Source organism: Panthera tigris, chromosome C1 (assembly GCF_018350195.1).
Source record: "Panthera tigris isolate Pti1 chromosome C1, P.tigris_Pti1_mat1.1, whole genome shotgun sequence".
NCBI lineage: Eukaryota > Metazoa > Chordata > Mammalia > Carnivora > Felidae > Panthera > Panthera tigris.
Window position 1 is genome coordinate 30973856 of NC_056667.1, and position 22914 is coordinate 30996769.

General features: G+C 41.1%; 1 protein-coding gene across 4 annotated transcripts in view; it reads left to right on the plus strand.

Moving 5' to 3' along the window:
- The first annotated feature begins 1978 nt into the window (after positions 1 to 1978).
- The window catches only part of ZMPSTE24 (zinc metallopeptidase STE24), a 39753-nt gene continuing 18817 nt past the window's right edge, over positions 1979 to 22914 (plus strand). For 2 of the 4 annotated variants that reach the window (XM_042996749.1, XM_007077396.3), the window contains exons 1-7: positions 2098 to 2346; positions 4723 to 4869; positions 11256 to 11342; positions 12981 to 13097; positions 13907 to 14059; positions 15578 to 15719; positions 21773 to 21957. In XM_042996749.1, the coding sequence (XP_042852683.1) occupies positions 2224 to 2346; positions 4723 to 4869; positions 11256 to 11342; positions 12981 to 13097; positions 13907 to 14059; positions 15578 to 15719; positions 21773 to 21957 (954 nt within the window). In that variant the 5' untranslated portion in view covers positions 2098 to 2223. The other 2 variants (XM_042996751.1, XM_042996750.1) reach the window with 2 other exon arrangements.

Here is a 22914-nt window from a genome sequence, read left to right on the forward strand (position 1 = left end):
TAGGCTCCAGGCTCTGAGCTGTCAGCGCAGAGCCTTGACGTGGGGCTTGAACTCACAGACCACGAGATCATGACCTGAGCCAAAGGGATGCCCAACCGACTGAGCCACCCAGGGACCCCCGATCACAAATTTCAATAGTTGCAATGAATGTAAACTCTGGCAAACTGTAAATAATGACAATTTAAGATAACACTGTCAAATCACTTTTTATAATGTATCCAACAGACTCTATGTTACAATTCAGTGACCACCATCATCCATTTAAAATTACACACAAGCTCTTTAACATTTGGTAATTCTATATTGTTCTTTCATCTCTAAATTATATTTACTCCATAAAATGTTATCCAAAGACAATAATTTTTACATTTCAAAAACCTTTTACTGATCACTTATTCGTGATAAAAATATGTATCAAGGGAAATTAAAAACATTTTTTCCCTGTAATTGTATGGCTTTATGTATTTGAGTTATTCTGAGCTGAGTAATATTACAATTATCTTTAATATACAGCTGCTCAAAATGACATGATTATAAATTTTGATAGTACATAAATATAAAAGGTAAAATTCTACTGGAAACACATCTCTCAGTGAGATAGATGAGGGTTCCCCAGAAATTAATTCATGTATCTAAATGACTGTTTCTTACTGCTAGATTAACAGGGTTTTTGCTTCAATTTTCTTTTTTGTTTTCATAGATACAGTGCCAAGAAATATGACTCACGAGGGAATGCTGGTAATTCTGTTACAGAATTGTCGATCAATTCTTTGGTTTTCTTCTGAGTGATAGCCAAAAGTCAAAGAGTGCTCCTTCCTCAGTGGGCAGTTCAAATAGACCTACTACCAATTCTGTTAAAAGCAAAGCAAACCAAGCAAAAACCCGGAAACAATCTAACAAAAGAACTTGTTATCCAGTCATTAGAGTCCTTCACTTTCTCAAGTGATTTTTAATTATACTGATTACTTTTCTCTTCGAGGCATTTAGGAAGAGTTGGGAAATTCGAGATATTGTTAATTTCAACACATCTTTAGCATTACAATATTACTGTAATTTAAATATATTTTAGTTGCAGCTGCAGATTTAGCTCAACTTATTGTAAATAATAATTATGCAAATTAGCAACGCCAGCCTCTTTGACAAACCAACTAACCAAATTAGGCTTCTCTTTGGGGAGAAAAACATTTCCCTTTTCAAGTCAAATAAATGTGTTAACAGGCGCCCCCGTGACCACATGTCACTTCTCAATCCCAAAATAAACATGGCACTGAGCTTTGACAGGGGTTGGTCCCTAAGGAAAGTAAGGCTCTTTCAGTTCAGGTGTTTTTAACCCACGCCTTCCTTGCTTTGTTCCAGGACACACTCTCTTAGGCAAGATGCCACCCCGCCTTCACGTGGGGTGGCAGAGGCGACATCTTTAAACGCAAATCTCATCACTACCGCCCACTGTCTAACAGGTCTGCACTCGGAACACCCCAATATGGGCCCAAATCCCGCACTAAGAATGCCTAGTCTCGCTCTCCGCTCTCCCTTTCAGCCCTAAGGTGTCCCGGGCACGCCAAGCCACAGTTTGATCTGCGCCAGGTCAGAAGCACGGTTTCCAGAGCCGGCGAAGTCGGCCCCTCTGCGGCTCTTCCCCGCTTCCTCACGGCGGGAGTGGCGGCCCCCTCTGAGTCAGCCCCAGCTCAGTCCCGACCACCAGTGGGCTTGCGCTGGCCGGGAAGGTCCCGCGCAGGCCGCAGCCCTGCCAGGGCAAGCCAGGGACCGAACGACGCCATCTCCCCCTCGGGGGAAAGCGACAGCTCTGCTGCGTTGCCGGGCCCAGGAGGGAGGCCGGAACCCTCGGCGAGAGGGCGGCGTGGGAGGGAGGGAGGGGGAAGAATGTTGGTGCAACGCAGCTCCGAGTGATCTGACCTGGCGGTCGAGCCGCAGCGGCCGCAGGCCGGAACTCGGCGTGTGGACTTCGGCCCGCCTTGGGCCGGAAGTGGGGAAGGCGGGATTGTCCTTTTCCTGCAGAAAGTAGGAGGAACCGGGGGCGTCGCCGTGGGGAAGAGTGTTGGTGTAACACTGCCGGCTGCGCCGAGGGGTAGGATGGAGGCGGGTGTCGGTGTAGGGGCGCTCGGAAGGGACGGATATCGCTGTGGCACTGCGGGGACGCTCTGAGGGGACTGGTGTCGGTGTGGCACCGGTGCACGCTGAAGGAGCTGGCGGAACCGGGTGGCCATGGGGATGTGGGCGTCGCTGGACGCGATGTGGGAGATGCCGGCCGAGAAGCGTATTTTCGGGGCCGTGCTGCTCTTCTCCTGGACAGTGTATCTTTGGGAGACCTTCCTAGCGCAGCGACAGGTGAGCCTAGACGGGGCCCACCTGACCCCGACACCTGACCTGCCCGGGCCAGCGTCGGTCTCGACCCGCAAGTCCCTGGATGATTGCTGCGGCTCCAGCATCAGCCTCGACCCTATGTGTCCCTACTAGGCCTCCTAACTTGGCCCGATGGCGGGCTTGGCCTTGAGGGTATCTGGTGCCTCTGGGAGGTTTTCCGCGACGTGATCCTGGGACCCAGGCCGGTTAGGGCCTGGTGAAAGGGAAGTCAGGGCCGACTTGAGTTGACTTGAGTCGTGCCTGGCCCACAGCTTTCTTAGGATCCTCAGGCCCAGACTTACCTCCTTTACCTTTGGCAGAGACCCATGAGCCTTTAAAAGGAAGATGCAACATTTTTACCAGTCACAGCTTCCCGGTGATGCTCAACCATTGGATTAGGACACCATTTTCTGAAAATAAAGACTTAACAAATCCTTCTAAGGACCTGAACTTTTTTCCCTTAAAAAACAAACAAACAAACAAACATGTATACAGTATGTTGTTTTGCCCAAAGAACAATATGTTCTTTTGTTTAAACAATTAGAGCTGTAAAATAGAAACTGGAAGTTACTTAATAACAGTTTCCTGGAGGTAATCATAATGAACGGCCTGCTGTTGGAGATGCAAACTTTTAAATGAGATAGATCTTAAGTTTGTCTGCTTTATTGTCTCTGATTGCTGATTTGTTTTATCTACATTCTTCTATGTTGTCATTGTGTCAACCTGATGGCTATGAGAACCTTTTTTTTAACTGCCAGAACTCTTTCTTGAGCATTACCTTCCTCTACAGTACACATTTCTTCTCTCGGGTTACTTTCTGCATGAATCTTTAAATTGGAATTTTTAGTTTTTCATCAGTGGCTGAGTTGTGTCTTGATCTCTTCTTTTAGCCCAGGATCTTTTTTTGTTTACTTATTTTTTAGTCTTTTGAGTCTTTTTTTTTTTTTTTTGTCTTTTTAAAAAGTAATCTCTATGCCCAATGTGGGGCTCAAACTCATGACCCCAGGATCAAGAGTCACATGCTCTACCAACTGAGCCAGCTGGGTGCCCCCTAGTTCAGGATCTTTAAAGAGGTATTAAGCTGTATAGCACTAAGTTCTCTGACATAGATATCTTTGGATAACTTTATTAGTACAGAATCTTGAGATCCTAAAGAAGATCCTTTGGATAAGGTAAACACAGTATATAGTGTCTAAATTGAGGGGCTTATTGAACATCCGTCTGTCTTACTTTAACGATAAGCCCAGTTACAGTAACTGCTTTTTGAGAATGTCTCCTTTACTCAATTATGCTTTAATTTTTTAAATGTTTTTTATTTATTTTTGAGAGAGCGACAGAGAATGACTGGGGGTGGGGCAGAGAGAGGCTCCAGGCTCTTAACTGTCAGCACAGAGCCTGACGTGGGGCTTGATCCCAAACTGTGAGATCATGATCTGAGCCGAAGTCAGATACTTAACCGACTGAGCCATCCAGGCGCCTCCTCAGTTATGCTTTAATGTAATGCCTTTTATTGAGGGTTTGGTAAGGTGCCCAACAACGTATAGGGAAGCCATGTGTCATAAAACCATTGTAGGAGATACTGTCCATTATATTGCTTAGTTTCTGTGCCCTGTATTATGTCCCGTGGTCTGAAATTTACCATTTCGAATTTGGCATAATGATAAAGTTTGTCTTTTATTTTTTTAATTTTAGAGATAAGAGTGTGTGAGCAGGGGGAGGGGTAAAGGGGAGAGATAGAGAACCTTAAGCAGGCTCCATGCTCAGTGCCAAGCTCCACCCTGGGCTCGATCCCACTACCCTGGAATCATGATCTGAGCCAAAATCTAGAGTTGGGTGTTCAACTGACTGAGCCACCCAGGTGCCCCAAGTCTGTCTCTCTTGAAGACCTGATCTGTTTCCATTTGTCCTTCCTCAGATTTCTCTGAATTTAGCTTCCAGGACCAAGTTTAGTAATTAGCTACAATATCTGTTAATACTTATGGCTAGCATGGCTTCCTTCTCCTTTCCATGAATTTGTTTTCTATATTATATAGGATGTATGTTTTTCTTGGAGTGAGTGGTACCCTTTGTGATGTACAGTTTTGGTTTACATGTGCAGACTGAAGTGTGATGACAGCCCTGATTTTAATTTTCCCTCGTCAGCTAGCCTCCGAGTCTCTTGTTCTGCTTTTACTTTGCTGTGTCAGTTGTCTTCGCGGTCAATGCACTTGATCAAACGTAATATTTGTGTACCTGTAAAGCAAATTCAGTAGGCTTAAGTGACAGGTTAAGGCTGTAACTACTCAGTGTTTGATCATAAATGACTGTTGTAATAAAGCGTTGGCTTGACTGTCTCAAAGTGTTTTCTTCAAAATATTTCAGAGACGGATATATAAAACAACAACTCATGTACCACTGGAGTTAGGACAGATCATGGATTCAGAAACCTTTGAGAAATCCCGACTGTATCAGCTGGATAAAAGTACTTTCAGCTTCTGGTCAGGACTCTATTCAGAGATTGAAGGCACTGTGAGTAAATTACATTCTGGAGAGACAACTTATCGAAATGTTTAGTACTCTGTAATGTTGGTTTTCATTTTGTATTCTTGTGACACAAAAGAGGGTACCATATCTACACATCCTAGAATGCTTTTTTAACCTTTGTTACCAGTAATAATGGGTGTGGAGCAAAAGAGGCTCATACATAATTGTTAGTGAGTTGAAAACTGTGGCATATGATAACTATCGTAGGTCAGGTGTGAAAAAGAACCTTCTATTATAAGATGTTAAGATCTTCTTCTTCTTTTTTTTTTTTTTTTTTTAGTTTATTTATTTATTTTGAGAGAGAGAGTATCCCAAGCAGACTCTGCACATGAGGTCAGTGCGCAGGGCCTGACACAGGGCTCGAACCCACGAAACCGTGAGATCGTGACCTGAGCCAAAATTCAAGAGTTGGATGTTAAACCAACTGAAGCACCCAGGCGCCCCTCTGAGATATTCAGCAGTCTTTACAGGCCTTCCTGCCTCCGTCTTAACTTTTCTACTGCCCTTCACACTGCAGCCAGAGGAACCCTGAAGGATAATTCTGATCATGCTGTTCTCCTACATAAAACCCATCACTGGCTCACTGTTTCCTTCTGGGTGCAGTCCAGATTTTTTGGCATGAGTTTTGGGGGTACTTTTGACCTGGCCGTTGCTTACTTCAGCTTCATCTTTTTATTCGTTCCCCCAAATTCTTTCTCCTTTTTTGTCCAGCTTGGTTTCTTGTAACTTTGAGTTTTTTCACATGCTAGTATCTATCAGGGGTGCTCACCTCTACAAGTCCACTCTCTTGCTGGAGGCTGATTAATCTCCACTCTTCCATTAGGTTCCAGCTGAGACATCATCTCTTCTAAGAAACAGTTTGAGGGGCGCCTGGGTGGCTTAGTCAGTTAAGCCTCTGATTTCACTCATGTCATGATCTCACGTTTCGTGAGTTTGAGCCCCACATCAGGCTCTCTGCTATCAGCACGGAGCCCACTTTGGATCCTCTCTCTGCCCCTCCCCAGCTCACGTGTGTGCAACGTGCTCTCTCTCTCAAAAATAAACATTTAGAAAAATTATTAAAAAAAATAAAAGAAACCATTTGAATCTTCCCCTGTCCCTCGAGACTGGTTAAGGCAGCATTCTTTCATTATTCCTGTCAGTACTTATCACATGGTGAGACTGATAGTTCTTTATTTTTATTTTTTTAAAGTTTATTTCTTTATCTTGAGAGAGAGAGAGGAAGGGAGAGGATCCCAAGCAGGCTCCGCATCAGGAGCATGGAGCCTGACATGGGGGCTTAAACTCACAAACTGTGAGATCATGACCTGAGCTGAAACTAAGAGTCAGATGCTCAACCAACTGAGCCACCCAGGCACTCCAGACTGATAATTCCTTAAAGAAAGGATACTTTAAGGTCTTGTAATCATTTGGCATCTAGTGACTGGCATAAAATAAGCATATAATCCATATTTCTTCAATGAAACAAGTGATGGGTCATTTTTTACTTAGTAAAACAGACCCAGTCTTCCCCCCATGCTAAAAGAAGAGAGGCTGTATAGTGTAGAGCAGTGTTTCTCGGTCTTTTTCTCATGATCACCCCTGGCCCTGTATCTTTTTAGACATTTTTTTCTTTTATTAAAAAAAAATTTTGAAAAGTATCTATTTTTGAGAGAGAGACAGAGCGTGAGTGGGGGAGGGGCAGAGAGAGAGGGAGACACAGAATCTGAAGCAGGCTCCAGGCTCTTGGCTGTCAGCACAGAGCCCAACGTGGAGCTCGAACTCATGGACCGTGAGATCATGACCTGAGCCGAAGTTGGATGCTTAACCGTCTGAGCCACCCAGGTGCCCCTAGACATTTTTTTTCTTAATCACCCCTCCATGAAATTTTAATACCACAGATATACCGTATATCTGTTTCTGTACTGTGTGTATGTATATCTGTGCTTTATAAATAAAATGAGTAAGGTTTCTTTTCATTCCCAAACACCAGTTGTTGGTTTTCCACCTCCAAGAACAATTGAAGGTACATGGTGTGGAGGTTAAGAACCCAGGTGGCTTGAGTCTGAATCTCAGTTCTGCCATACCAGCTCTGGAGCCTCAAGCAAGCCACCACTTCTGAGCCTCAGTTTTCTCGTCTGTTGAAATTGTGTAGTGATATTTCCTCATTTGTAGTGTTGTTGAGAGGATTAAATGAGTTAATATGTGTGAGAAGATTCGAACAGTGCCTGATCCATTATCAATGCTCTGTAAGTGTTGGCCATTATTATTTTTATCATCATGATCGTGATTATCATCACTATTCCTCTAGACCTCTTTTAAATCTCCAGTACCACTAAGAGAAAGATTCCTAAATTGAAAATCAATGAGGTCAGCTACCATAATTGTTTCCTCAGTTATAGAGAAGAAACCAGCTGTTCAGAGCTTTGTTAAATGATGAAAACATTTCCAGCTAGTCACAAAATTTTCCTTGACAGTTACGGACTAGTGTGATTAGAACCAAATTATTACAAGTCTTTCCTATTTCCTCAGGATGATGCAAAGTAGCGAAAAGTTAAGGAGAAGAGTTAAATCTTATCTGAAAAACAAAATTCATTTGGCTTTTAGGATATGTTGCAATTACTAGTAATTAGTCTTCTCAATGTTGATTTTTTAAATTATATTTTTTACAAGTCCAAGCCTGGTTTAGTTACAGAGATATTGAAGATTAGTATCGAAACTTGATGCTTTCCAACCAAGCCAGGCTTTATTGTGGTTTATATTTGGCTTTGATTAGTTTATCTGAAGCATTTCTTTTGTTAAGGTCCAACTGTGAAATCATCCTTCAGAGGGAGAGATGGAAGCAGAGGTGGTGAATTTAGACACCATTCTCTTTCCTCACTGATGTTTGATTCTGTGAAGTTCTTTGGCTTACCCCTCACAGGGCCATTATAAAAAGACAGGCAAAACATTTTCAGTCTCTTTCGTTGTCACTAGTAAACAGTTCCAGGAAAGATGGGCAGTAGCTTGGTTGTTACAGTTGGTGAGCATGGGGGTGGTCTAGTTTGTTCCAGGAGATGACAGAGACAGGGAAAACACATATAGAAAGAGAGCTTTGTAATGTGCCTGTTTGATGTTACAACAGTGCTTTGAGGTAGAAAGGGTAGGCATTGTTATTCCCTTTTTGTGGATGAGAAGGTGGAGGCTCAGAGAAATTAAATGGCTTGTCCATTTAACGGCCAAGTGACGATAATAAGTGGGAGAAGTGGGTTTCAAACTCTGCTCTTCTGAGTCTTTAAAATTGCATTGAAGAAACCATTCTTAAAACTCTAGGGACCACATCATAAATGTGCTGAATTTATCCTTGAGGAATTAGTAGCTCTATTTACCATTCGATGGGAAGCATTTTGTGTTACTTTGAAATCCTGTTCTGTTTGAAGACAGGTTCATTAATTCCTATTTTGTGTTGATTAAAATTAATAAGTTTTTATATTTTGGTCACAAAGAGCAAGTGCAAAGATTGATTTAAACTTTTTGTTGCCTCTTTTTTTCTATCCGAAGGAACATAAGCAGAGGCCTTGTGTGACCAATTACAGGTGCCACTGTTCACGCAAATGTTGACAGAGCACCCAGAGAGAAGGTGTCCAGCCTTTCTGAGACAGACTTTCCTGGTGTCTCACAAATGTCAGTGAAGAGCCTGATCAGGAAGTGGAAGGGCTGCACAGTCGAGGAGGGCAGTGTAGAAACATTGAAATTGTTGCTTTTCCAGTTTCTGTGGGTTTCTGAGTGAGCACCTTGGCCTTCTGGAGCCTCGTTTTTTCCCCTCTTTGTGATGAGAAGCCGATACATATTATACCATATCTCACATGGTTTGTGGCAAGGACTGAATGAGTGAGATAATGTCGATGAAGCCATTAGTACACTGCTCAATACATAGCAGTCACTTCGTCACTGGGTTTCTTTGGGCAAGTAACTTTAACCTCTGATTTTCAGGTGTCTCATCTATAATGTGGTAATGACTATATGTCTTGCCTGCTTTGCAAGAGTCTAGTGGGATCTTATGTTTAAGAGTGATGGAGTTGTGGGGCGCCTGGGTGGCTCAGTCGGTTAAGCGTCCGACTTTGGCTCAGGTCATGATCTCACGGTCCGTGAGTTCAAGCCCCGCATCAGGCTCTGTGCTGACGGCTCAGAGCCTGGAGCCTGTTTCAGATTCTGTGTCTCCCTCTGTCTCTGACCCTCCCCCGTTCATGCTCTCTGTTTCAAAAATAAATAAACGTTAAAAAAATATTATAAAAAAAAAGTGCTGGAGTTGTTTTTGTTGGGCTCATTAGTTCTTGTTATAAGACATCCCAGCAGCCTGCTCAGTGAGATTATCAATAGAGGGAAACTTTACTGTTCACTGGGTTTTATATTTCATTTCCCAAAGTATACTAAACAAGGTTTGCGACAGCAGTTTCTAAAAGCATTCTGAGATGCATTTGAAGTTCATATTAAAACTACCCTTGATACGTACTTAAAAGCTGGACTTTTAATAATAGGTGTTTTAACGTTTCACCAGAAGGCTTATAAATCCTTAATTTTGCATTATTTATTAGGATTAAGAACAGGATGAAAGAAGTGCCGTCTCAAGTCGATTAGTTCAACAGGCGGTGCATATACCAGACAGTGGTGCCAAAGCATATCTTTTGGGAAGACGGGGTTTACATTCAAGATTGGGTTAGGTGAAATAGCTGGACGAAGAGTTAAGGGAGCCTTTAAGACAGCAATTTATTAAACCCAAGATTTTCAGACTTTGGTGACTGGGCCTGGAGACTGCTGGGCTCCACTTCCAGTTCCTGACTCAGTGGTTCTGAGGTGGAGCCCGAGTATTTGCATTTCTAACACATTCCCAGGTGATGCTGCTGCTGCTGCTGCTGTACAGAAACTATATTTGAGGTCCATGGTATTAAACCAACCCAGCATACAGGGAAACATCTAAAAGATGGATGGCACCAAGTGTGGGTGAGATTGTAGGGAACAGGAGCCCCCAAGTACTGCCGATGAGGGTGTAATTTGGCGTAAACACTGCAGAGAACAAGCTGATAATAATAACAAATACATTTACCAATCATCGTGGATGGATCTAAAAATACGTAGAGTGTAAAAAGCAAGTTGTAGAATAAGTACAATATGATGTTATTTATATATAGTCTCAAAAAGCATATATAAATCACTATATTATTTATGGATACATATATAAAAATGGAAAGTAGATTGGAAGGCTTCCCGTGAAATATACGATAGTGCCAAAACCTGTCAAAACCACAATGAACCGTGTGTGAACCAATGAGAATATTGTGCTTCTAACCAAGGAGTGTGATGGATCGTTGAGTTCCTGAGACTCCAGGGAAAGGAAAACTAAACCGATTCCTCTTTAGTTCCATAAACTTAGTATCTGTTGTGGCAGGTTGTGTTTTGTAAGCATGCATTCTTTTCAGATTTTAAGAGCAGCTTGCTCATTCGAATGTCATGGTGATTTGGTGAATATCTTTGTTCACTTTATCTGCCCAAGACAAAGGGTGGTGCTGAGAAGGGGGCCTCCTCCTATGAAACCCTGACTCCTACCTCAAGATTCACCTTTTCCTTACCTGGGGAAAGCACAGATATCCCATTCTGTCCCTCAGTTTGGTAAGTGGACCTGACTCTCCACTTACACTGATACTAATACTTTGTCCTGACGGATGGGGGCTGTTTCCTTTTAGGCGAAAGCCACTTAGGGAGCCACATAGCCTTGGTCAGATCCCATTTATGTGACTCATTAGCCGTGAGATTCTGGATAAATTGCTTACCTTTTCTAAGTTTAGTCCCTGATCCATAAAACTTTTGTTGTGGTCTTTTGTCAAATTTATTGATTTATTTATTTATTCATTCATTCATTCATTCATTCATTTATTTATTTTACAGCTTCACTTTATAGAGACATAATTCACATACCATGCTAATTTATCCGTATAAAATGTACAGGCATAAATACTTTACCAGGCTAAACTTAGTATCTCAATTGGTTTGTATCCACATAAATGCATATTTTAGCCTAAATAAGATAGGTCTCTTTTTTCTTCAGAGATAATTATTTTGTCGTTTTTTTCTTTTCTTTTTTATGTTTTATTTATATTTTGAGAGAGTACGAGTGGGGGAGGGGCAGAAAGAGAGGGGGACAGAGGATCTGAAGCAGGTTCTGCACTGATAGGCTGACAACAGAGAACCCAATGCAGGGCTTGAAGTCACGGACCACAAGATCATGACCTGAGCTGAAGCAGGATGATCAACCAACTGAGCTACCCAGGCGCCCCCTGTCCCTTTTTCTTTATGAAATGTTCTCATCTGATAATTTCTAGTCTTCAAATTTAACCAAAGTATGTCTTGTTTTATAGCTTATTCTTCTTTTTGGAGGAATTCCTTATCTCTGGAGACTTTCTGGACGGTTCTGTGGCTATGCTGGCTTTGGACCAGAATATGAGGTATGTGATTCATTAGCATATATTTTTTAGAGTCTTACTTTTTGCTTGGCCAGCTATATATGGAAGTTAATTTTTGCTCTGTCTTAGGCTTGCTTCTCCGTTTGTACAATCCTTGTCCACACATGCTATGTTAGGATAATGCTAGTTATTGTAGCACACTCCAGAATTTCAATAGCTTATCACAATACTTTATTTCTCAATCACAGAATAGGCTCGCATGAGTATTTTTGGCCAACAGGTGACATTCTTCCACATGGGGAGCCAGGGACCCAGTCTCTTTTCATCTTATGGCTGTGCCGTCTCCTGAGTGCCCCAGAGTTCTCTGCGTCCAACAGGCAGGTGGAATGAGGGGGTGGAGAAAGTACACCCTCTTCTTAATTCCCTTGGCTCTGTAGTATCCTTTGCATTCACATCCTGCTGGTGAACCAGTCATTTAGTCTCAGATGTAAGGGAACTGGGGAATGTGCGTTTCAGTTAGGCAAGCTATTTCTCAGGGACAACCCCTTCCAGTGAAAGGGGAAACAAGAATTTCGTTGAACCCACTCAACAGACGCTCTGTACCATACGCAGTTAGCAGATACTTCAAACAAGGACAGAGAATGTATCTTTGAGAGTCTCCTTGGAGCTCTTTGAGTCGACTACCCATTCTTACAGAAGTTCCATTCCCTGGGCAAAGCCCTAAGCCTGAGACTCCCTGACCTGTGGTGGATGCTAGGACACTGCCTCCTGACTTCTTGTTGGAAATTGCCAACTCTCTTCCCTCTTTCCTGATTGTTTATTTGAAATGATGGCTCTCTTCTACATGTATAGGTACCTTGGGTTTTAATTCAGCTCATCCTGTGTCCCTTTTCTGTATACCTTTTTCTAAATCAGCCAAACTCTTTAATTTTTTTTTTTTTTAACATTTATTCATCTTTGAGATGACAGAGAGAGACAGAGCATGAGCGGGGAAGGGGAAGAGAGAGAGGGAGACACAGAATCCGAAGCAGGCTCCAGGCTCTGAGCTGTCAACACAGAGCCCGACGTGGACTCAAACTCACACACCGCGAGATCATGACCTGAGCCGAAGTCGGACGCTCAACCGACTGAGCCACCCAGGCGCCCCTCAGCCAAACTCTTTAAAGACGTGATCTAGTATAAGTTTCTCTGCCTTGTCCCAACCAGGCTTGCCATCTTGTCCTCTTCCACTTACAGGGTGCTCTTTTCTCTCTCCATGCTTTTGTAAATTCCAAGGAATTCTTCCTTTCCTTGTCTCTCCTGTCCCTTTAGTTTACCTCTTCAGAGTGGCATCCTGAGTCTCCTCAGCTTTGTAAGCCTTGCAAGCCTTGCTTGAATTCACCAGCATATGTAGCTGTCTCTCATTTTTTCGTTCTTTTAACCATTTTGTCTATATGGCTTCAGGTGACTTTCACATAGTGCCTATGTAATAAAAGAAACATTGTTTTATTGCCTCCTCTGGCAAGTAAACTCTGAGGTACAGATGTTGTTTCAGACTTTGTAACCCATAGAATCAAGCACATTGCTTGAAATCCTGTAAGTACTCAGCAACTACCTATTGATTTGTTCACTGGTCATTCATTTGAAGAAGGAATTAATATTACAGTATAAAAACCGCCACTGTTTTCTTCTTGTGTTTAGATCACTCAGTCCTTGGTGTTTCTCCTGTTGGCTACGCTTTTCAGTGCATTGACTGGTTTGCCATGGAGTCTTTATAACACTTTTGTGATAGAAGAAAAACATGGTTTCAATCAACAGGTAAACTAGAGAATACAAATATTCTCTTTTATTTATTTTTTTATTAAAAATTGTTTTTAATGTTTATTTATTTTTGAGAGAGAGGGAGAGAGAGTGCGAGCAGGGAAGGGGAGGAGAGAAAGGGAGAGAAAGGGAAGGGAGAGAGAAAGGAGACACATGACCTGAGCCAAAGTCGGACGACCAACTGACTGAGCCACCCAGGCGCCCCTCAGATATTCTCCTGTAAATATAAAGACTTCTTTGTGCTTTTTTTCCCCTCTGCTGGTAATAATTGAAGCATAATTTGCTATTTTAGAGCATGAATTCAGTGAAGGAAAAGGAACTGCAGATCATAGGTTAAAGTCTTGCCATAAACTTTTCTAGTACTAAAGTCTAGTATCCTTTTGCTAACATTTAAATGGGTTGATTTTGAACTGTAAAATGCCAGACATTTACTTGTCGTCTTAGACTACCTAGTGTCATATAATATAGACTCACTGCCTTTTAACTGTTAAAATTGCTTTAATAGGGGCGCCTGGGTGGCTCAGTTGGTAAAGCATCTGACTTCGGCTCAGGTCATGATCTCATGGCTCGTGAGTTCGAGCCCCGTGTTGGGCTCTGTGCTGACAGCTCAGAGCCTGGAGCCTGCTTCAGGTTCTGTGTCTCCCTCTCTCTGCCCCTCCCCGACTTGTGCTCTGTCTCACTCTCTCTCTCTCAAAAATAAACAAACATTAAAAAAAATTAAAAATAAAATTATGTATCCTTTATATTCACTTATTTACTTTAAAAGCAGTTTCTCATTTTCTTGTGATGATCTTTTCTTTTTTCAGACTTTGGGCTTCTTCATGAAAGATGCAGTCAAGAAATTTATCGTGACTCAGTGCATTTTATTGCCTGTGTCTTCACTTCTACTTTATATTATTAAAATTGGGGGAGACTATTTTTTTATATATGCCTGGCTGTTCACATTAGTTGTTTCTCTGGTGAGTAAAATCTTTGTTTCATTTTCTTTTACAAAATTTTCTTGGCAAGATAACTATGATTTAATCTTCATTAGCATGTAAACAGTTCTTGAGAAGCAAATGAAATATAAATAAGTGGTCATCTAAATTTCCCCCTTGGTTTCTGCTTTTGGGTATAGAAATAGGAGAACTGACCCTGACCGTAGATTTTTTTCTCCTTATGCTGACTCGGATCCTAGAAGCTGGTTATTAGTTACCGTTAATAGTTGTCAGGCAGTTTTGGGCTGTGCATTTGTGAGTTGTCACCAGAATGGGTGACTAGGTTTGATCATTCAGTCATTCTTTACTGAGCTCCAGTGCCTAAACATCATGGATGTTTTGAAGGGAGACTAGATTTAAGAGCGATAAGAAAAAGAAACCCTAAACCTGCCTGATTTTTTTCTGCCCTCTTTCCCCTGCTTTTTCCCTCCTCCATTCTTGCTTTTTTATCCCTTCTTCTCTGTTCCCTTCCCTTTGCTCCTCACTTCTCTTCTCCCTTTTCTCCCCTCCCCTCTTTTCATTCTCCCTCCCTTCCCTCTCACCCCGCATCTTCCCTTCCTCACATCTTTGCTTCTTCTCTCTACCATATTCTAAACCACTTCACAACGCACACACTACAACACAATGAAAACAGTCTGTTCACAGCTCCCAGAAAATAGCGTCTATCGGCTCTTCAACTCCTCTGGTGATGAGGTGTATTTTAGTCTGAATTGCCATGGTGCTCACTGCTTCACTTTCCACTGGTGGGATCAAGCTCCAAGAACAGGTGCTAGTTGGATTTGCACATATCTGTGTATGGCCAATGAAGTGAGAGGAAAGAGCAGACGGAATGTTCCAGAAATGCTTAAGGAAGTGCCATTTCAACCTCAGTGTACACTGTGGGTAATTAATTTTGTACACTACAGGTAATTAATTTTAGTAGACCACCCAAATAACAGCACACAATCAAGGTCTAGTAATTAATTTTTAGCAAAGAATGCAGGTCTCTCGTGATTACTCTGAAAGGCAGAATTCCAAGTTATGATGGGCTTATGAAGTAGCAGAAAGTCCCAAGATAGTTTTTGAATGGACCATTTGACTTTTCAATTATTACCACATAGAGACTACTCACTTTGATTTAATTTAACAGATACTGAGCACTTATTATCTGGTAGTATTTGGGGTTGGGAATACCAGAACAAATGAAAAGATCCATGTTCTCAAGGCTAAATCGTGTAGTTGTTTCAATGATTGAATCTGTATAAATAGCAGTGTTTCTTCAAGAACATATTCATAGGGCCGCCTAGGTGGCTTACCCCGGTGGGGCTCTACTGACAGTTCGGAGCCTGCTTAGGATTCTCTGTCTCCCCTTCTCTCTTTGTCTGTCTCTCCATCCTCCCCTGTGCATTCTCTTTCTCTCTCTCTCTCTCTCAGAAATAAACATTTAAAAAAATGATGGAAAATCAGATTTCTAAAAAAAAAAAAGCATACTCATAGGTTGTTCTGACATTTATTTTTCAGGTGCTTGTCACAATCTATGCTGATTATATTGCCCCTTTATTTGACAAGTTCACACCTCTGCCTGAGGGAAAGCTTAAACAAGAAATTGAAGTAATGGCAAAGAGTATTGACTTTCCTTTGACTAAGGTGTATGTTGTTGAAGGTAAGGCTATCCGGGGGTAAGGAGGTTTTACTCAAGTGTTTTGATTTGTTAGGATTTTACATTTTGGCTTCTGAAGATTTCTAGGACTTGGTGGCAGAGTCCAGGGATAGAAACTGGTAGCCTGATACCAAGCCTGCTCTTACCTGCCGCTGTGTTGGGTTGGCTTTACCGTGTTGGTTTTAAGTTTTGGCCAAGGCCTTTTTCACTGCTAGTTGTATCGTGTATATGACACTGGTTTATATACTTCTGTTACCTTCCTGGCTCCCTCAGGGAATGGAGTTGGACTTTCGCATAGTCCAGTTCCACTTAGCTCTAGTTGGGGGCTTATAAAATAAAACCAGTGATGCTGGCTTTGTCTCATCCAACAAAACTTCCAGTGTTCTGGAGGAGTCCGATTTCACTTGCACGTACACCAGAAACTGTAGTACCATTGGATACTTCAGATTAGTAGTTCTCTGCTTTTTTGATGATTGCTTTTGAGAGTTAAGCTATGTATTAGCTTACATAAGACTACTAAAGTCTCAAGCCCAAAAAGACATAGAGTAAAACTGTTGTATGATACCATGACTTTCAGAATCTATAATTAAAAGCCATGTAAATGTGTGAGGCACTGGTTCTGCCTCTGCCAGTGGGATCTTGGACGAATCCCTTCACGCCTCTCGGTTTCGCTTTTGCTTCTCCTAAACCATAGTTTGGCAAACGTTTTCTGTAAAGGGCTAGTCAATAGATATTTGAGGCTTTGTGGGCCACATGGTCTCTGTTGCAGCTGTTGAACCCTGCCATTAATTAGTACAGAAGCAGTCACAGATAATGCATAAGCAAATGAGCATGGCTATGTTCTAATAAAATTTTATTTATAAAACCAGGTGGGAAATTAAATTTGTCCTGCAAACCATACTTTGCCCATCACTCCTTTAAATAAAAAAAGAAAAAAAAAATCAGTGAGAAACAGCCGTACTGAATGAAGGACTAGAACCTGAGAAGTAACTGCAGGGCCAGGGAGAAGAGATGACTGCGATGGGAAAGAATGAATTAACAGCAACTAGAAGAGCATAGAAATCTCAGACTTGTAGTGGCTTCTGAGGTTATACAGCCTGGCTGACTGCACAACTGGGACATTTCCATGGGGGAAATGGTAGAAGAATGACAATTCACACTACTTTTTTAGCCTCTGGGATCACTATTTTAGTGAATAGTAAACTGGAAGTGCAGTAATCAGTGCAGAAGCATGGTCTCTGAGGGGTTTTTATTGAAGGGGGCGGCCTGAGTTGCTTATCACTTAAGTTATAATCAGAGAATATGAAATGACAGCTAATGATATCAGAATAGAGGTAATCGATGTGTAAATATATACTGTCAGTGCCATACGGTTTTAGATGAAATAAGGACGGCTTTATGGAGAATTACAACATGAGCTGGGACTTTATGGAAAATAAGGATTTGGCCTTTTTTTTTTTTTTTTTTTTTCTTTTTTCTCACTCCCTGGCCATCTTGTGGGGCCAGCCCACACCTAAGGCAGGAAGACGGTGGCCGCAAAGATGAAAAAGCCACCGGAGTTGATTAACTCTGGGCTGCAAATCAATATGAAAAGTGGAAAGTATGTGCTGGGATACAGGCAGACTCTGAAAATGGTCATCCTGGCCAACAGCTGCCTAGCCTTGAGGAAATCTGAACTAGAGTATTATGCCATCCTGGCTAAAACTGGTGTCTGTCCCTACGGTGTCAATAGTATTGAACCGGGCATAGAACGTGGAAAATACTGTGGCGTATGCACACTGGCTATCATTGATCCAGGTGATCCTGATACAATCAAAGCATTCCAGAACAGACCAGTGAAAAGTAAATCATGCAACTTTTTTTTTTTTTAATATAACTGGCCAGAGCGTGTTTAAAAAAAAAAAAAAAAAAAGATTTGAGTAGGTGGAGGGTAGCATATGAGAGGTCAGGTCAGGACATCAATAAGCTTGGGTTTGAATCCTGTTTTGTTCTGTTTTTTATAGTTTATTTTTTAATTTACATCCAGGTCAGTTAGCATATAGTGCAACAATGATTTCAGGAGTAGATTCCTTAATGCCCCTTCCCCATTTAGCCCATCCCCCCTGAATCCTGTTTTTATCACAAATTACCTGTGTGACTTTGGCAACTTACCTTTGCTAAATGGAAGTTTACTGATCTGTAATGTATGTTTTTGTTCTTAATAATGATCACAGTCCTCAGAAATACTTTGAATGACTAAGTGTTGTTACTACTAATAACAATACACATTATGGATTTGTAACTTGACAGGGATATTGTAGTGAAAAGTCAACAACATTCTGTTCTCAGAAGGTACCAGACAGCAGGTGCTGGGCAGAGAATCTAGTGTGATGTGATGCAGGATGACTGAGTAGATACTTTAGATTGGGTCATCAGGCAGGACCTCTCTGAGCAGATGAGTGTTAGCTGACACCTGAAGGAAGGAGCCATCCATGCTGAGATTAGTAGGAAGACCTTCTAGAGCTTTGTGTCTTCAAGAAACAGAAGAAAGTCCAGTGTGACTCAGCACCGCAGAAGGGTGTTGTGACATGAACAGTGTGAGATATACACAGTCAGTCCACACAGGCCTTTGTAAATCACAGTAGGACCTTGGGTTTTATGTTAAGTTCAAGGGGGGAAAATCCATTAAAGGTTTTAGTGACATGGTCTGGTTTGTAGTTTTTAAATATTGTGGGTTGCTGTGTGGAGAAAAGGTTGTAGTGGGAGGGCAAGAGTAGCAGCAGGACGAGCAGTTAGGAGACTGTGGTAGGGGTCAGCGAGGAGGTAGGGCAGCTTAAACTAGGACAGTAATTTCCAGAGTGAAGTGGATGCATTGGAGATATGTTTCAGAGGTAGAGTTGATGGAATTTATTCAGAGATTACCTGTGAAGGAATTGGGGAAAGGGAGACACTTAGGGTAATGACCTAGATTTTTGGCCTGAGCAGCTGAAAAATGATAGTTTACTGAGATGGGAAAACTGAGCAAAGAGCAGGTTTGTGGGGGATTAAGTTCTACTGGATTAAGTTCTACATTTTGAGGTATCTGTTGAACACTGTATTAGAGTTCCTCAAGCAATGATTAGCTCTGAGTGAGCAGTAGAACCAACTGTGGCTAAGTGAAGCAGGAAAATTCCTTATTGAATCAATGTTTGATAACTCACAAAGTCACCGGGAAAGTTAAGTTTACAAGCTTGGAAAATGGACTGTTCCCAGGGAGATGAGGAGGTTAGAATCACATTGTAGAACCAGTCTGGTGTGGACCCTGCTCTTGCCTCCTGCTGTTGAATTCAGTAGTTTGCTCCCTTATATCATCCCTACCACTGGTATCCATAGCATTAATTCCTCACTGCCCTGGTTCTTTGCATAATTAGCTAAATCTTGAGAGTCCCCAGTAGGTGCATCTGATTGAACCAGGGCACGGGCTAACTGCCAGAAGTGCTGGGGATGCGAATATCTGGCCTTTTAGATTTCTCAAATGAGAAGCAGTCTCCCACAAGACTTACATGGTGAGAAATTTCCTAAACTCTGAAAGGAGAATTCAGCATGGAGCAGGAAAACACACACACACACACACACACACACACACACACACACACACACGAATATAAATAACAAATCTGCATTAAAGACCTCCTTGTGGAGATATGCAGATGTCAGATAGGCAGCTGGATATATGAGTCTGGAGTTCTAGGGAGAGGTCAGGGCCAGAATATTGATAGGGAAGTATCTGGCACATAGATGGTGTTTAATGCCATGAAGAGGGCACTTAGAGAAGAGAAAGGGGCTCAGGTTGAAGTCAGTAGGAGAGGAAGAGCCAGCAATGGAGGCTGAGGAGGAGAGACCATTGAGGTAGCAATAAAGCCAGGAGAAAGTGGTGTTTCTTTTAAGACAGGAAAAGAAAGTCTTTCAGGGAAGGAGTGGTCAGCTGTGTCAAATGCTGCCGAGGGGGTGCCTGGCCGGCTGAGTTGGAAGAGCAAGTGACCATTGATCTCAGGGCTGTGAATTTGAGCTCCCATGGGGTGTGGAGATTACATAAATAGATAAACAAAAAATGCTGCTGGTAGGTGAAGGTGAGACATCATAAGACATGAAGACACAAATGGCAGTGCCTTACATTGGTTTTTCAGAATTCTCAAGTATATTACTTCGTATCTCAAGTGGTATCATTAACCCATTCAGTCAACAAGCATTATTGAATATACTACATGCCAGTACAGTGATACAAAAAGCTTATGGTCTAGAGCAGGGACCCTTAAACTTTAGTGACTATAAGAATATTCTGGAAGTTTTGCTAAAAGACAGATTCTTGGGCTCCATTCCCAGGTGTTTTATTATCTACTTTTAACAAGCTCCTCTTGGTGATTTTGGTATAGGTATTCCTTGAGCTACACTTTAAGATATTAATTTTATTTTATTTTATTTATAAGCGTACAATTTGCCTACTTCCATAAATAAGGCAGCTTCTAAGAAGTATTTTTAATTTAAAAATTAGAATCGAAGGAGACATAAATGAGATAGAAGTGTAAGACCTCTGAATTACACATAACTTTCCAGATGCTGAGGTCCTGAACTACTGACAAAATTGGACCACGTGTTTGACTCTTAATTTCTAGGCAACAAAACCAAAAGATGAAAAAATAAACACATAAATAGGCTAATATTTATCAAAGTCTTACTATATTCTAAACATGTATACTTCTATATATGTAAATATACTGTATTCTAAATATATTGTTGGGGCGCCTGGGTGGCTCAGTTGGTTAAGCATCCAACTCCGGCTCAGGTCATGATCTCACCGTTTGTGAGTTTGAGCCCATGTCAGGCTCTGTGCTGACAGCTTGCTCAGAGCCTGGAGCCTGCTCCAGATTCTGTCTCCCTTTCTCTCTGCCCCTGCCCCACTCACAGTCTGTCTCTGTCTCTCTCAAAAATAAACAAACATTCAAAAAAATAAAAATATAAATAAATAAATGTATATATATATATATATTAAGCATATTTTATACTAGAAGTGTGAATAGATACAAAATACACATTTTCTGTGAGACATCTCAAATTCTCAGGAGAAACAAATGTTTTATCATTTCTTTTTAAGAAATGTATATAAGTAATAGTAGTAGTTTATGGATCAGGTGGTATACAATTGATTTACTTAGAATTTCTCATGTAATCTTTAATCCAGTTCAATGAGCTAGAGATTAGCTTTTACCATGAACAGGTAAATGAAGCTTAAAGAGATTAAGGAAGTTTCTTACATTTACACAACTAGTACATGGCAGAGCCAAGATTTGAACCCAAAGTCTGCTTTTAACCACTAATGTCTCTATACAGTGTAGAACACTTAGAAAATAAAGAAAAATATAAAGAATCAAATAAAAAAATCAACCATAGTTCAGCTCCTGTTAGCCACATACTGTTAAGTATGTTCTTTTTTTTTTCCAGTCTTTTTAAAAATAGCTTTAATTTTCTTCTGATTCTAGAAGTAAGTATACTTATTTTAAAAAGCCTTGAAAAGTATAAAGGATGGAACAAAAGTCTATAGTTCTAGCAGCCAATGGTAAACACTTCAATATTTTGATATATGTCTTCATAGGCTTGTGTTTATGCTTTTCTATTTACATGTATTTTTTTTTTTCATGACAACAATGGAACCTTATATACATGAAGTTTTGTATCCTTCACAGTATATTGGTGAACTTTTTTTCTATCTTGTTAAGATTCTTTCAAAAGTATTGCTTTTTTCTGGCTGTTTAAATTCCATTTCGCAGCTTTACCGTAATTCAGTCATTCCACTACTGTTGGATATTTAGACTTTCCTTATTGCTGTAAAGCTGAGCTGAGCACAAATATTTGTTGGCAGTATGGCAGGAAAACAGACAGTCTCCACTGCTGGTGGTGATTTATGTTGATACATTTTTCTTCAGGTATTAAACAGTTTGAAAATGTTAATGTCCTTTGCAGTAATGCAATTTCTAGGAGTCTCACCAGAGGACCCCAGACTTTTTAATTCTTTTCCATGCTTTGAACTGTCTTTTCCTTAGGATCTAAACGCTCTTCCCACAGCAATGCTTATTTTTATGGCTTCTTCAAGAACAAGCGCATAGTTTTGTTTGACACTCTACTAGAAGAGTATTCTGTACTAAACAAAGCCATCCTGGAGGAGTCTGGCATGGAAGCCCGCAAAGATGGAGAAGGGGACAGTGAAGAAATAAAAGCTAACGTTAAAGTGAGTTTTTCTTTTCCTAAGAGGCCCTGGGCTCAGTTTTTATAAACAGTTACTATGACAGCTCAGAATAATATCAGTTTCTGTGCAGTGAGTGGTGAATTAAAGGAGACTACCAAATAAGAACACCGTGGCACCTTTATAATTCTGGTATTTGGGAGAGACTATCACTATTATTACATGCTAACTACCTCTCAAGCTTTTATAGAATGTACACATGGAAATCGGAAGTGTAAGACAGGAAAATTCTTACGATTATAAGCTGTCTTTAAAACAGGACGTCATATATATTCTTGATATGTTTATGATCAAAGACTTCCCACAGGTAGGCCAAAGAGGAGATAAACATTTGATTTTTACCTCATTGAGATGCAGAAATGATAGGCTTGGCAATGGAGAGACTTGGATTTGAATCCTGGTTCTGTCATTTAGTAGCTGTGTGTCCTTGGGTACACTATATAATGTGGTCGGCTTTCTTTTGTTTGTTTGACAAATATTTATGAAACCTATATTCTGTGCTGAGACACTTTGCCTGGCACTAGAAATGCAAAAATAAAGAGGGAAGATCTCAAGAAGCTTGTGATCTGAAGGGGAGAGATATAATTGTAACAGTGAAGCTATGTATACTGAATGCAGGGGGAGCACAGGAGAAGACATGTCTTAAATCTGACTTGAGTCTCAGAAAGCTTTTTCGGGGGGCTCCTGACTGGCTCAGTCAGTAGAGCATATGACTCTTGATCTAAAGTACCAAGACTAACTGGGGGAAGAAGGGACAATGATAAGAAACAGCACAGTTTTAATCAGGAACAGCCAGCAGTATTTCTATATGTATTGGAATATGCTATTGGCCTTGGTGTCATTCAGAGATGATTTCGGTTCTGTATAACTCTAGGCAATATGTTAAGTTCTCTAAATCATTGATCATTGATCTGTCTCTCTCTTTTTTTTTTTTATTAAGTT